General features: G+C 57.1%; 1 protein-coding gene across 1 annotated transcript; it reads left to right on the top strand.

The window, feature by feature from the left end:
- On the top strand, positions 1-4,942 carry RAX (retina and anterior neural fold homeobox). The gene is made up of 3 exons (XM_086683128.1): positions 1-464; positions 774-1,027; positions 4,054-4,942. Exons 1-3 carry the CDS (start codon positions 176-178, stop codon positions 4,543-4,545), a joined length of 1,035 nt encoding a protein of 344 aa, XP_086539254.1. The 5' UTR covers positions 1-175; the 3' UTR covers positions 4,546-4,942.
- Positions 4,943-12,199: the final 7,257 nt, after the last annotated feature.

Raw genomic sequence — 12,199 nt, 5'->3', positions numbered from 1 at the left:
TCCAGCGCGCGCAGCCGGGGCCCGCGTCGCCCGCCGAGCTTGACCTTGGGTCGGGCCCCCGCGGGTGGGACCGCCGTGCCCGGGAAGCGGCGACTTCGAGCCTCTTCTCTCGGTCTCCCGAGCAGGCTGCGCTGCGAGAGCGCGGGCCGCGCCCTCCCGCCTCCTGGCGCTCCCCATGCACCTGCCCGGCTGCGCCCCCGCCATGGCCGACGGCAGCTTCTCGCTGGCCGGCCACCTGCTCCGCAGCCCGGGAGGGAGCACCTCGCGGCTGCACAGCATCGAGGCTATCCTGGGATTTACCAAGGACGACGGGATCCTCGGTTCCTTCTCGGCGGAGCCGGGCGCTCGGGGAGCGAAGGAGCGGGATAGGAGGCCGGGCGCGCGGGCCGCTTGCCCCAAGGCGCCGGGGGGAGGCGCCGAGCCCTCCGCGCAGCCTGCCCCGGTGCCCGCTCCCGAGTACGAAGGTGAGTGCGCACCCCCGGCCGCGGCGGGGCCCTGAGGCGTGCCCAAACTTAGGAGCTCTGCAAGAGGACGGAGCCCCTGCCTCGACTTTTATTAAGGCATTTGGGCGCGGGATTGGGTTTGGGGGTGTATATAAGCTTCCGGTTTGCGTTCAGAGAAAGCTTAGAGGCCCCCCGCAGCCTTATCCCCGACCTCCCGGTCCAACGCCCGGGAGGAGCCCGCGTCCCGCTGTCGGCGTCCCAGGGTAGGCCGACTGGGCCCAGGGATACTCCGGGGAGTGTCCCTGACCTTCTGGGGCTTCTTCGTCCCAGCCCCTCGACCCTATTGCCCCAAGGAGCCTGGGGAGGCGCGGCCGAGCCCAGGGCTGCCGGTCGGTCCCGCCACCAGCGACGCGAAGCTGTCGGACGAGGAGCAGCCCAAGAAGAAGCACCGGAGGAACCGCACGACCTTCACCACATACCAGCTGCACGAGCTGGAGCGCGCGTTCGAGAAGTCTCACTACCCCGACGTGTACAGCCGCGAGGAGCTGGCAGGCAAGGTCAACCTACCCGAAGTCCGGGTCCAGGTAAAGCGCCCCCGATCGGTCCCCGGGAGGGTCCCAGGCCCAAGCCGCAGCCAAAAGCTCCCTTGAATCCCGGCGTCTACGCATGTCACGCGGGACGCTTCCCATTGGTCTTCCTCGGCTCCGCTCGCGCAGAGCCTCGAAGGAGCGTCGCAGATCTTCCTTGTGCCCCACGACCGCCTCCGGGTCATTCTGTTCCAGTTTGTGGTATCACCTCCCTGGGCCGGGGGGGGGGGGGGTCCTCCCTCTTCTAACCTAAAGAGAGGTATCAGAGATGGCTGGCAAGATGACGGGCGACAGTTTCGTAGACGCAGCCGGGATTGGGGCGGGCGGCGGTGAGTAGAGAGGGGATGTAGGCAGCGTGGGGGGGGGGGGGACGGATTGGGGCCCCGAATGCCACCTCCTCAGTAACTGCGCTCACCCTGCTGAGAAACGAAAACCCCCGTCTGCCTGCAAGGACCCTGGCGCCTGCAGTTGAAGGTTTTGGTGGATTTGTTTCAGAAACTGACTTTTGCTTCTTTGGTGTACATCCAACCAAACTTCCCGCTGCTGCAGAGGCTCTCTCTCTCTCTCTCTCTCTCTCTCTCTCTCTCTCTCTCTCTCGTAAAGGGGTTTTCGCTTTAATTAAAGCTGAATTATCTTTAATCCCTGATCATTAAAATATTTGAAAGCCTTAAATATTTGCTAGTCATCTGTGAAAAATCTGGGAGGATTTCCAAATTAGGAGACTTTGCAGAGGCCTGAAAGGGAGTCATTGGGAACAAATTTCACTGCATCTGAAAGGCGGTGGAACTAAGATGAGGTTTGTGCGTGTGTCTGATGAATTAGATTTCCAGGGAGTGAAGATATTCAGACCTTCGGGGGCTTTTCGCCTTACCTTAAGAGTAAAAGGGGCCAAGCTTTTGCCTTTTGTCCCTTCTGCTCATTTAGGAGTTTCAAGTCATGAGTAAATATCATGGTTTTCAAAACTAGTTCCCTCATGTGACTCAGCATGGCAAGGGCCCTTCTGTTTCTCTTAATTTGGGGACAGTCGAGCTGCAATGGTTTCATTGAAGGTGTGGACATTTTTGCACCTGCTTTTCGGGGTGGGGGTGGGGGGAAGAGGGTGGGGGAGGGGGAGGAAAAGAACACAAGTGAAAGATGAAGGAGAGGAGAGACAGTCTTCCAACCAGGGGCGCCTTCACACCTGACATCACCTCCGTCCAACCTTCCTTCCTCCCTCTTTATTCGTTTAGGGATTTGGGCTCTTCCTTTAAGTCATCAGCTTGTTGAGAACGGTGTCTGCGACTTCTCTGTGACCACAGGGCCAGCACAGTGCCCAACATATGGCGGGTTCTTAACACATGGCTATGATGTAATCAGATGGGGGGGGAAGTCTACTGTGGGCCTCCAGCTGTGTGGAGGGCAGCAGCTCAGCCCTAGAAGAAAGGACGTCCCGGTCCTTAGTTCTCTGACTTTGAATACTGGGTGGGAGACTAGAGCTGATGTTTCCGGGGCTAGAGTGGGGCCTGCAGGGAATTAGAGGAAGCCGTGGGATGAGAGCCCTTCCCATGTCGATGTTTCTCTTCTATTATCAGCAACTATCTCATGTTTCTGGGGGAAATTAGGGCCTCGGCAACGTAGATGAATCTTTTGTGGGAAGAGGACGAGGTTACTTACGGGTTTGTTCTTTTTCTCTCCCCCGCCCCACACCCAATCCTAACTTTGCAGACACTTGCCCTGCTCTGCCTAGGTGCTGGGGGACTGTTTCCTCAGTGCTTCTGGGAGGTCCCCTCCCCCACTGACTCAAAGCTGCCTTCTTCCTTCTGAGGTCACAGCTATTCTCCTATTTCCCTCTAGAAATATATCACTGAGGCCACCAGTTTGGCCAAAGTTCTTTCTGATTCTCTACTAAACTAGACCAACGAACTCTCTGTTCTGTGTCCAAGGGTGGTAACTTGGTGGTGACACCTTCGTCACACCTTTTCTTGTGCCTTTACCTAATCAGAAATAGACATTTTATCATTAAGAGATCAGACTTCACTCTTGGTGTGGACTTTCTATATGTAAAGAAAAAAAAAAGGAAGGAGGGAGGGAAGGAAGGAAGAGAAAGAAGGAAAGAAAGAAAGAAAGAGGAAGGAAGAAAAGAAAGAAAGAAAAAGGAAGGAAGAAAAGAAAGAAAGAAAGAAAGAAAGAAAGAAAGAAAGAAAGAAAGAAAAAAGAAAGAAAGAAAAAGAAAGGAAGGAAGAAAGAAAGAAAGAAAAAGAAAGAAAAAGAAAGACAGATAGGCTAGAACTCACTGAACTCATCTTAGAGTAATGTCAAAGTTGACTCCGAAAAGTCAACGTAAATATAATAAACTTGAGCTGTTGTAAGAAGCCATTTATAAGAAACATCAGAAATACTAAAGGGATACTAATTAAATAAGAACGAAGATCTTTTTAAAGCAGCAACTCAAGCTCGGGATAAAACACCCCCTCTTGCTTCCACCAGTCACCACAACCAGTAATTCCTGGAAATGGAATTTAACACCCAGTGTGGCCAGTTAGGGTACTTAGAGTATTTGCGTATGCGTAGGTTTATAATCGAGCCGAAAGGTAGGCCAAGCACAGAAAGCCTGAGCCGAAACCAGCCACCCAGAGCAGTCCCATCGAGGGAGGAAGCAAAGTCTAAACCAAAGTGCCAAGGGGGGCTGCCAGCCACCAGGTCACCGAAATCTGGTGCCATGTGGTTTCCGAAATCCTGGGTCCGATCCCCAAGGTTAACTTCACTTTTTTTTCCTGAGCACCTGCTGTGTGCCGCGAGTGGGAAACAGATACAGCCACAGCTGTGGGTGAGGTAAACAGGGGTCCGGGTGGGACACGGATGAGACAAAGACTCTGAGAGGAGGGAGGAGGCAAAAAGGGGAAAACGGGACGCAAAAGGAAGGAGAGCGTAGGGGTGGGGTTTTCCTGGGCGGGGGGCGAGGGGATCGTCCAGCCTGGCGCAGGGCGGGGACGCGTCCCCACGCCTCCGCCGCAGCCCGACGGCCGCTGTGCTGCCCTCCGCAGGTGTGGTTCCAGAACCGACGGGCCAAGTGGCGGCGGCAGGAGAAGCTGGAGGTGTCGTCCATGAAGCTGCAAGACTCGCCCCTCCTGTCCTTCAGCCGCTCGCCGCCCTCGGCGGCCCTGGCGCCCCTCGGGACGGGCCCGGGCGGCGGCGGCGGGCCGGCGGGGGGCGCCCTGCCGCTCGAGTCGTGGCTCGGGTCGCCGCTGCCGGGCGGGGGCGCCACGGCGCTGCAGAGCCTGCCGGGCTTCGGGCCGCCGGCGCAGAGCCTGCCCGCCAGCTACACGCCGCCGCCGCCGCCCTTCCTCAACTCCCCGCCGCTGGGCCCCGGCCTGCAGCCTCTCGGGCCGCCGCCGCCAGCCTACCCGTGCGCGCCCGGCTTCGGGGACAAGTTCCCGCTGGACGAGGCGGACCCGCGCAACAGCAGCATCGCGGCCCTGCGCCTCAAGGCCAAGGAGCACATCCAGGCCATCGGGAAGCCGTGGCAGGCCCTCTAGGGCCACCGGGGACCACATCGGGTCGGACCACCGCCCCGGGAGCCGCCCCGGAGCCGCACGCGCGCCTCCCTCCTTCCTTGGGGTCCCCCACTGTCACTCTCCCGAGCCGTCTGAAGCTGCAGCCAGGCGGGGCTCTAGGACGCGCGCGTCTGTCCCCGGCGCGCCGGGGAGGGCTGACCACCCGGCCTGCCGAGGCCCTCCGGCCACCCCGGCCCTGGTGCCGGAGGGGGAGAGGCGGCCGGACCCCTCGGGGTTCAGCCTGACCTCGGCGTGGCTACCCCCAGAAAACGACAGCTGGGAGGACGGGGAGGCCGAGAAATAGAGTTCGAGGGACTATTTGTACGCGTAGTTTGAAGTCCTGGGGAGGAGAATTAAAGGTTGCCTTGTTTTGGTTTGACTCTGGTTAAGGGCGCTCAGGCCTCGGTGGCGGGGAGGGAGACGCGTGTGCCCGAGTTGGGGTACGGGAAGGGCTGCGGGGACGAGCGGGGTGGCTCGCGGGGAGCGGAGGACTGCGCAGGAGCTGGGTCTCCCTCCTGCGTCCCCTGCGGGGGGCGCTGTCCTGCGGCGGAGACTCGGCGCCCTTCACCAGGGCTCCCCTGCCCCGGCGCGTGCGGGAGCGGCGAGTGTGTGGGGCTCGGGGAGTCAGGAGCCCAAGGCTCACCCCGCTGCGCGTTCCCAGGCCCTCTCTATGTAGCCCAACAGCCCAGCCGCGGCTGCTACTTTGAACGCTCGACCCCAAGAGGAAGCGTCTACATCACCTTCCCCAGGCTGAGAGGTGCAAGACCCAAAGCCCCTGTCGGCCCTGCCCCTCTTTTCGGCGCGCCACCGCCCAGGACCCCTCTAGGATCGCTGTCCGGGTCACGGGCTCGGTGCCAGGACTGATGACATTAGTCCTTCAAAGACTGGGGCAAAGCGACTTTTCCTCTTCTCATCCGGGTGCCTCTCTCGCTTCCCCAAGTCGCTCCTAACCCCCAACCCCCGCGGTCCTGTTTAATGCTCGTCCGGTGAGCGGCGGCGCTCAAGTACTGTGTCCCGGGCACATCCCGGGCTGTGTCCGCTGTTCTCTGGCGCCGGCTCTGGGGCGGGAGGGAAGCCGGAGGTCTCCCCCCAGCTTCAGGAGCATCCGCGGTACTCGGGGGGTCCCCGGTGAAGGAGGGCCAGGGACTCCCAGCCTGAGCAGCCGCGGTATCCGCAGTTGATCCTGGAAGCTGGGCCGCCTCGGGAATGACCCGGATTCCCCGAGCGCAGGGCCTCTGGGCCTCCTTGCTACGAGCGCACCCGAAAAGACGCGGCCGGAGCCTTGGCTTCATCAACCCACTACTGTTTGTCGTTCGTTAGCACGTTCGTGAGCCACCCCAGCCCCCTTTCCTTGTCGAAATGAACCTACCTCCCTGGGAGGTGGGAAACATGCAATGATGGACTGTAAGGCTTTGTGTGAACTACCAAACCCCACACAAGGCGCTACACAGTGTGATTCCGCCTCTCCGATCCCACAGTATCCCTGCTCTGGGGTTCCTGAAACCAACTTGGAGAGCGGATGACTGTCCTGGGGCTGGGGGTAGAGGAGGTGTCGTCGCGGGATTCAGGCCTTGCCAGCAGGGTCCCGAGAGGCTATAGCACCATCAGGAGCGTGTACCCCTAGGCCCTCCTGCGGTGCCTTGCATATAGCAGGCCGCTCAGTGAGGTCATTTCGCCCAAGAGGTAGGAAGTAACACCTGCACGTCGTGGGGGAAATGAATGGATCGGCCAAGTGATACCAGCCATTGGCATGAAAAAAAAAAAAGTGAACAGGATGAATGTGTAAGTAAATTTCTTTCAAGGTGGACTATTCTCGTTCATCCTGTAATGCCCTCGTTTAACCGGGAATGATTTATTCAGAGTATTCCCACCTTTCCTGGTGAGTACCTGCTCTGCCTCCCTTCTCCTTCCCGGGTCCTGGGCACCCCTGATCCGGTCCATCCTATCACCAAAATCTTCCTTGGTTCCCTTAAATCACTTCCATGATTATTCATTTTGCGTCTTTTTTTTTTTTTTTTTTTTTGAGAGAGAGACAGACAGAGCAAGCAAGGAAAGGGCAGAGAGAGAGAGAGAGAGAGAGAGAGAAAGAGAGAGACAGAATCCGAAGCAGGCTCCAGGCTCAGAGCCGTCAGCACAGAGCCCGACGCGGGGCTCGAACCCACAAGCCACGAGATCACGACCTGAGCCGAAGTCCGCCGCTTAACTGACTGAGCCACCAGGCGCCCCTCATTTTGCCTCTTTATGCCATGTTTCTTCCTATTCTTTTTTCATCGGCACCTTTCCATCACCTCTTTCTCCTCTTTTATGCTACTTAGTGTGAGAATGAATATTCTAAACCCTCTCTTTGGACACCGACAGAGTGAGCCCTGCCTGGACGTCAGGGACACGTCCTTGGAAAATGATCAAAATACTAACAGCTAATGATTGTTGAAAGCTTACCACAGGCCGGCATTCCCGCAAGCAGCTTACGTCGATTGACTCATTTAAGCCTCACAGGGACCATGCCAGGAAGATACACTTAGCCTCATCTTATAGATGAGGAAACTGAGGCACGGGGAGGTAGCGTCAGTGAATACTGCTTGTAAGTAGAAAGGCCCGAAGCTCTGGTCAGTTCACGACCACAGCGCACTTGTTGCGGACACACTTGCTGAGTAAGCGCTCCTATTTCGATTCCCGGGAGCAACTCATTAGGCCACTTGGGGGAATTAAGGTCCTGAGGTGTGAGGGGTCGTTCCTGGGCTTCCATCAGCCCCAGCGCCCCTCTCCCCCCCATTCCTGGGGGCAGCCTAGGAGCTCCAGCAGTAGAGGTGCAGAAGAAGTGGGAAGCCAGGACTTAACTCAGGCTGGAGGCGAGAATGACTTTCGCTAAAGAACATTAAGCCCCAGACGACCCCGAAACACGGGAAGCTGCTCGAGTTCCCGGCTGCAGAGAGCACTTTGCGCAGGCGCTGGCCAAGGTGGAGCCCGGGCTTCCGAAGCTAGATCGTGCCGGCTCTGATTTGGGGCGGGCACGAGTCCCTCCGGGACTCCGGGGAAGGGGTCTCCTGCGCTCGAAAAATGGTTCCTGAGCCTTCCGTGATGAGGCTGCGGGTTTGGCTGCGGAGAGCTTCCAGTGTCCCCCGAAGGGGAGCGAGAACAAGTTGGGAGTGGGTCTACAGGGTTTGGGGAGGAAAGACACTGCCGCCCAAGCACAGCGGCCTGGGTCTCGAGGCAGACGCTCATTCGGGTTGACTGCATTCAGTCAATCTAAGAGGCAGGCCTTGGGAGCTTCCTCCCCATAAGACGACCTGGGCCGTGACCCGCCGCGGGAGGAAAGCAGGTGAGACCGCGGCAGAATCGCTCCGGCGTCCCCGGCTGCGAGCCGCGCGGGGCGGGGCTCCAGGCCGGGGGGCGGGGCGGGGAAGGACGCCTCGGATTGGGCCACTCCGAGAGAAGGGCGGAGTGGGGCGCGGCCTGGGGAGCTGGGGCGCTCCCGGGCGTGTGAGCCGCGGGGACCCAGGGCCCGGAGATCCCCGACGCGCCGAGCCTTGCCGCCCCGGCCACCGCCCCAGCGTCGCGGGGCGTTTCACTTTTCCCGTTTTCCCCATTTTGGAAGCGTCTCTTCTTGCCCGTGGGAGGGTCGTGATCATACTGCGTGCGTGGGCTCCGACTTCTGGGTGGCGATTTTTCTCTCCCGCGGGGACGCAGGGGACAGAGGGTCACCCGTTTCTGGAGCCACGGAGTCCCGGGGCAGCCGCGGGGCCCTCCTTGCTCCGTGTCCTCCACGCTGCGGCCCCGGGCCCGTCCAGGCTTTCATCCGGGATTGGGTGGCTTGGGTGTGCCGCTTTGCGCCCTGCGGGCCCGAGTTTTCACCCCTGCCGCCCGGGAGGGTTGGTCGGGAACGGTGTGGGTGACACAGGATGGGAGGACTGGGAGAGACCCCCTGAGGGGGCAGGCTTCGGCCAGCGGTCAGCAATTGGCCTGGGGTGGCCCCGATGTATTGACTTATTTTAAACAGATCCTTCAAGTGTGGGAGATGGGAAATCCCTTCCCGCCCCCCACTCCCGTCTCCAGTTAACCCAGAATCCAAAAAGCGGAGACAGGGAATCCTAATCCTCCCCTCTCTCGGCCAAGTTCATCGGTTAATTGAAAGGCTTTGCGGCCAGATTCTGGAAGCGGGGGCCGCCCAGGACCCCGCTCCCCGGGAGCCTCGTCCGTCCCGCGGGCGGTGTCTGGTGGGAACATCAGGAGTGCGGACTCAGCCGTCCCAGCGACTTTAACTTTGGACGTCCTGCCTCGCGGCTCCCGCCCCCGCCCCGCCCCCGCCCGCCAGCCTCGCCGCTTGCGCTTCCCAGTCTCCATCCGAGCGCTCCTTTTCACCAACAGAACCTTAATACACGAATAGCATCCAAGCCTCCAGGAGCCCAGCAGGAAAAGATTTCCGGGGAAGATAAAATTAATGAAAAGCCTGCACTTCCTCTCTGCACAGCAAGCGCGAGCTGCGCACCAGCCCTCGGGGCTCGGCCTGCGTCCTAACTGGCCTGGGAAAGGCGCGGCCCCGCAGCGCCCGGCGGGCGCGCCGGACCGTTCAAGAGGCGGATGGTGTGCTTTGTGGCCAAAGTCGTCCCCTTAATTGGGAACTGGCTCTAATAATCTGGCCTCAGCTTGTTAACTGTACAATAGTGGGCAGAGTTAATGACTCATTAGTGATTAATTCTTTAACTGTGCCTTAATTACTCACTGTAACCCCCCTTTCGTAAAACTGGATTAAATCGTCTGGATCCTTGGCCACGTCTCTCACAGCTCTGGAAGACCCTTGGAGAACGCCAAGTTCCCCCCAACTTCGGCGGGTCGGCTTCCTAAAAGCAGGTGCAGCGGCGCCGCCCCTCAGCCTGAAAGTGGGGCGATCTGTGGGTCAGCGTAGCTGTGACATTGCCTGGTCGTGACCTTCAACCCCCGTCCCCCCCCCTCCCCCCCCACACACACCAGAGCTGGATCTCCAAGATGTCCCCTCCTCCCTCAGCACCTTCCCTAACACGCCTGAGATGTAACACCTCATTTTAGAAGAAGTTTTCCTCTGCTCAGTACTTGGCGTGGGTGTGTTTTCACAGTAGGTTTTGAATGGATGGTATACAATGGTGCCTTTCTTCAGAGGTTCCCTGAGAAAGTTCTTTCCAGTGCTAACAGTAGCTGGAGTCTAGATATAGTCTCTCCATTGGTACTTCTATATATTAAAAAAAATGGACCTTGAATTTTTTCACCCTCTGAATTGTCCTGCAATCTTGATCCCTTCTGGAGACCCTTAAGGCAAGGCAGGCATGTAGTGATGGACAATAAGAATCTCCACCCTCCCGGACAATGCCTGCTGCCCCCCCTCTCCCACTCACACACACACTCTTTCTCTCTGATAAATAAAAATAGATAAATAAAAAATTTTTTAAAGAAGGATCTCCATCCTCAAGGAGCATCGTCTCAGTAGAGGAACAGACCATTTCTTCATATGTTTTCAAGCACCTACTGTTTTTCTCCATGTGGTGTTCCAGAGGCCATCCAAAATAGATTACGTTCCAAACAAAACTTACTCATCTGTGCTCTGTGGCTTCCAATAAACCTCCTTAAAACCCTTCTGTCTTCATTCCTAGCCACCCAAGGGATGTGAGAATCATTCTTGAAGCCTTGGGGCAAGTTATTTTCCATGTCCTTTCCACCTCTTACTTTTCCCAGCCATATAGCCTCCAAATCTTAGCCGCCCAGAAGCAAGACACCCCCCGGCCTTCCTGCCAATTAGATATGATTAAGTCTATACCAGTGTCCTAGAAGGAAGACACTTCTAGGAAGCACGTTCTTAAAGGTGACCAGCCCACCCTGCCCCTGCCCCGTTCCTGAGTCTGCTGCCCCCAGGCAGGTGTGAAAGGCCGGTGCCGGAGAACCCATCTGGGACCATGTCATGAAGCCATGTGTTGAGGGGGTTGAGTAACAGGACAGAAGGGACCGTATGTGCTAAGTCCCTGACACCGGAGCGCCATTAGTAGCTCTGGATTGCTATCAGGGCGATTTGAAGTCTATTTTGTGTCACTGTCAGCCACACCCAGACCTAATTCACCCATTCCTTTAACGCCTACCTGCAGTTAATTACTTAGCTGCGTTGCTCTTACTTCAGACAGAACACCTCCACATTCATCTGTCCTTGACGTTCTCTGCCAGTTCTCTAGTTCAGGGCTTCATTCTCTCTCCCCCAGGCAGCATTTCTCTTGCGGCACTTACCACATATGCTCCGATGTCATGGTGGTTTCTTCATGATTCATTTACAACCATTTATTGAGTTCTTTCTCTTTCTCTTTCTCTTTCTCTTTCTCTTTCTCTTTCTCTTTCTCTTTCTCTTTCTCTTTCTCTTTCTCTTTCTCCGCTAGGCTCTGGAGCTATAAAGATGTGGCTTCCATATGGATCTGCTTGGCAATCAATCTTCAATCAACCCTTCACACTATAGCCAGAATTAGTATCTCAAACAATTCCTCTGCTTGAAACAATTCCTTAAGGCCAACGGGACAAAAGCTGAGCTCCTGGTGAGCATGGCCTCTGAGGCTCTTTTGAGTCTGACCCGACCCATCTTTCCAGGCTTGTCTCTGGCACGCTTCCTCTTTCCTTGCCTTCCTCTTTCCCTCTTTCCTTTCTTGCCCTCCGTTCAAGTGACACCAGAGTACGCGGCATCTCACTGGCCCACCATGTGCTTTTTCACTTTGTGGCTCTGAGCACAAATGGTCCTTCTGCCTGGAAGGACTTCCCACCCTCCCGCTCCCGGCAACCTCCGTCAGGACCTGACTCAGATGCCACTGCCCTCTGTGCCCCTGGCCTGCATTCCTGCAGCGGTCAGTTCCTTGTTCCCTCTTCAGCACACACCCAAGAGCACTTTGTCGATGTCCACTTGAGGCTGTTCTAGTACTTATCCCGTAGTGTTGTCTATGGTCCCCGGCGAAACTGTAGGATCCTTAAAGGCCGCTGTCAGATTCTTCTCAGAATATTCAGTGCCTGACCCCATGGAAGCACCCAGTAATTGATGAGCAATAGCTAACACAAGGGGTGTGTGATCCCCAGAGAAAGTGCCACATTCTATGACACCTTATCACAAGGAAAGCTGCCTTAGCCTGTGAAGTCATGAAATCACGGCAGACTTCCCGGAGGAAGTGACAGGCTGAACCCTGAAGGGGAAACAGAAGAAAGCAGGGAGGAGTTGAGGGGTACAGGAGGTCACCGCATCGGCAAAGGAAGAGGGAGCAGGGCTTGTCTAAGGCTCTCAAACGAGGCTGGTCTGGCGGGATCCATAGGACAACTTCGAGAAGAAGTGTGTGGCTTGCCAAGACTCATAAGGCGGGGGATTTCCCAACATAGGAGAACCCAAAACTAACTCACGTCCGCTGCAGGTGGTGACACGGTCATGCCCTATAGATCATCCTGCCTATATAGCGTGGAGAAGATCTTGGAAAGAGGGAAGAGAAGGTTCTAGAAGACCAATCAGAAAGCTATTGCAGTAACTGAGGGAAAATGGAAGCTTGGCCTCGTGTGGCGACAAGGTGGCCAGGTTGGAGGTTGAATGAGGAGATTGTCAGTTCAGTTTTTTGTTGTTGCTGCTGCCCCTGGTGTGTGTGTGTGTGTGTGTGTG

This window comes from Puma concolor, chromosome D3, assembly GCF_028749965.1.
Source record: "Puma concolor isolate L17-30 chromosome D3, mPumCon1.1.hap2, whole genome shotgun sequence".
In the NCBI taxonomy this organism is placed as follows: domain Eukaryota; kingdom Metazoa; phylum Chordata; class Mammalia; order Carnivora; family Felidae; genus Puma; species Puma concolor.
The sequence above is the reverse complement of the archived record's forward strand: the minus strand, read 5'-3'. Positions and strand labels throughout refer to the sequence as shown.

Bases quoted from the DNA above. Each gene is read 5' to 3' on its own strand.
- RAX (XM_086683128.1), top strand. From the start codon at position 176: ATGCACCTGCCCGGCTGCGCCCCCGCCATGGCCGACGGCAGCTTCTCG. The intron at 465-773 runs GTGAGTGCGCAC...TCTTCGTCCCAG, and splicing joins GCCCGCTCCCGAGTACGAAG to CCCCTCGACCCTATTGCCCC. The intron at 1,028-4,053 runs GTAAAGCGCCCC...TGCCCTCCGCAG, and splicing joins TACCCGAAGTCCGGGTCCAG to GTGTGGTTCCAGAACCGACG.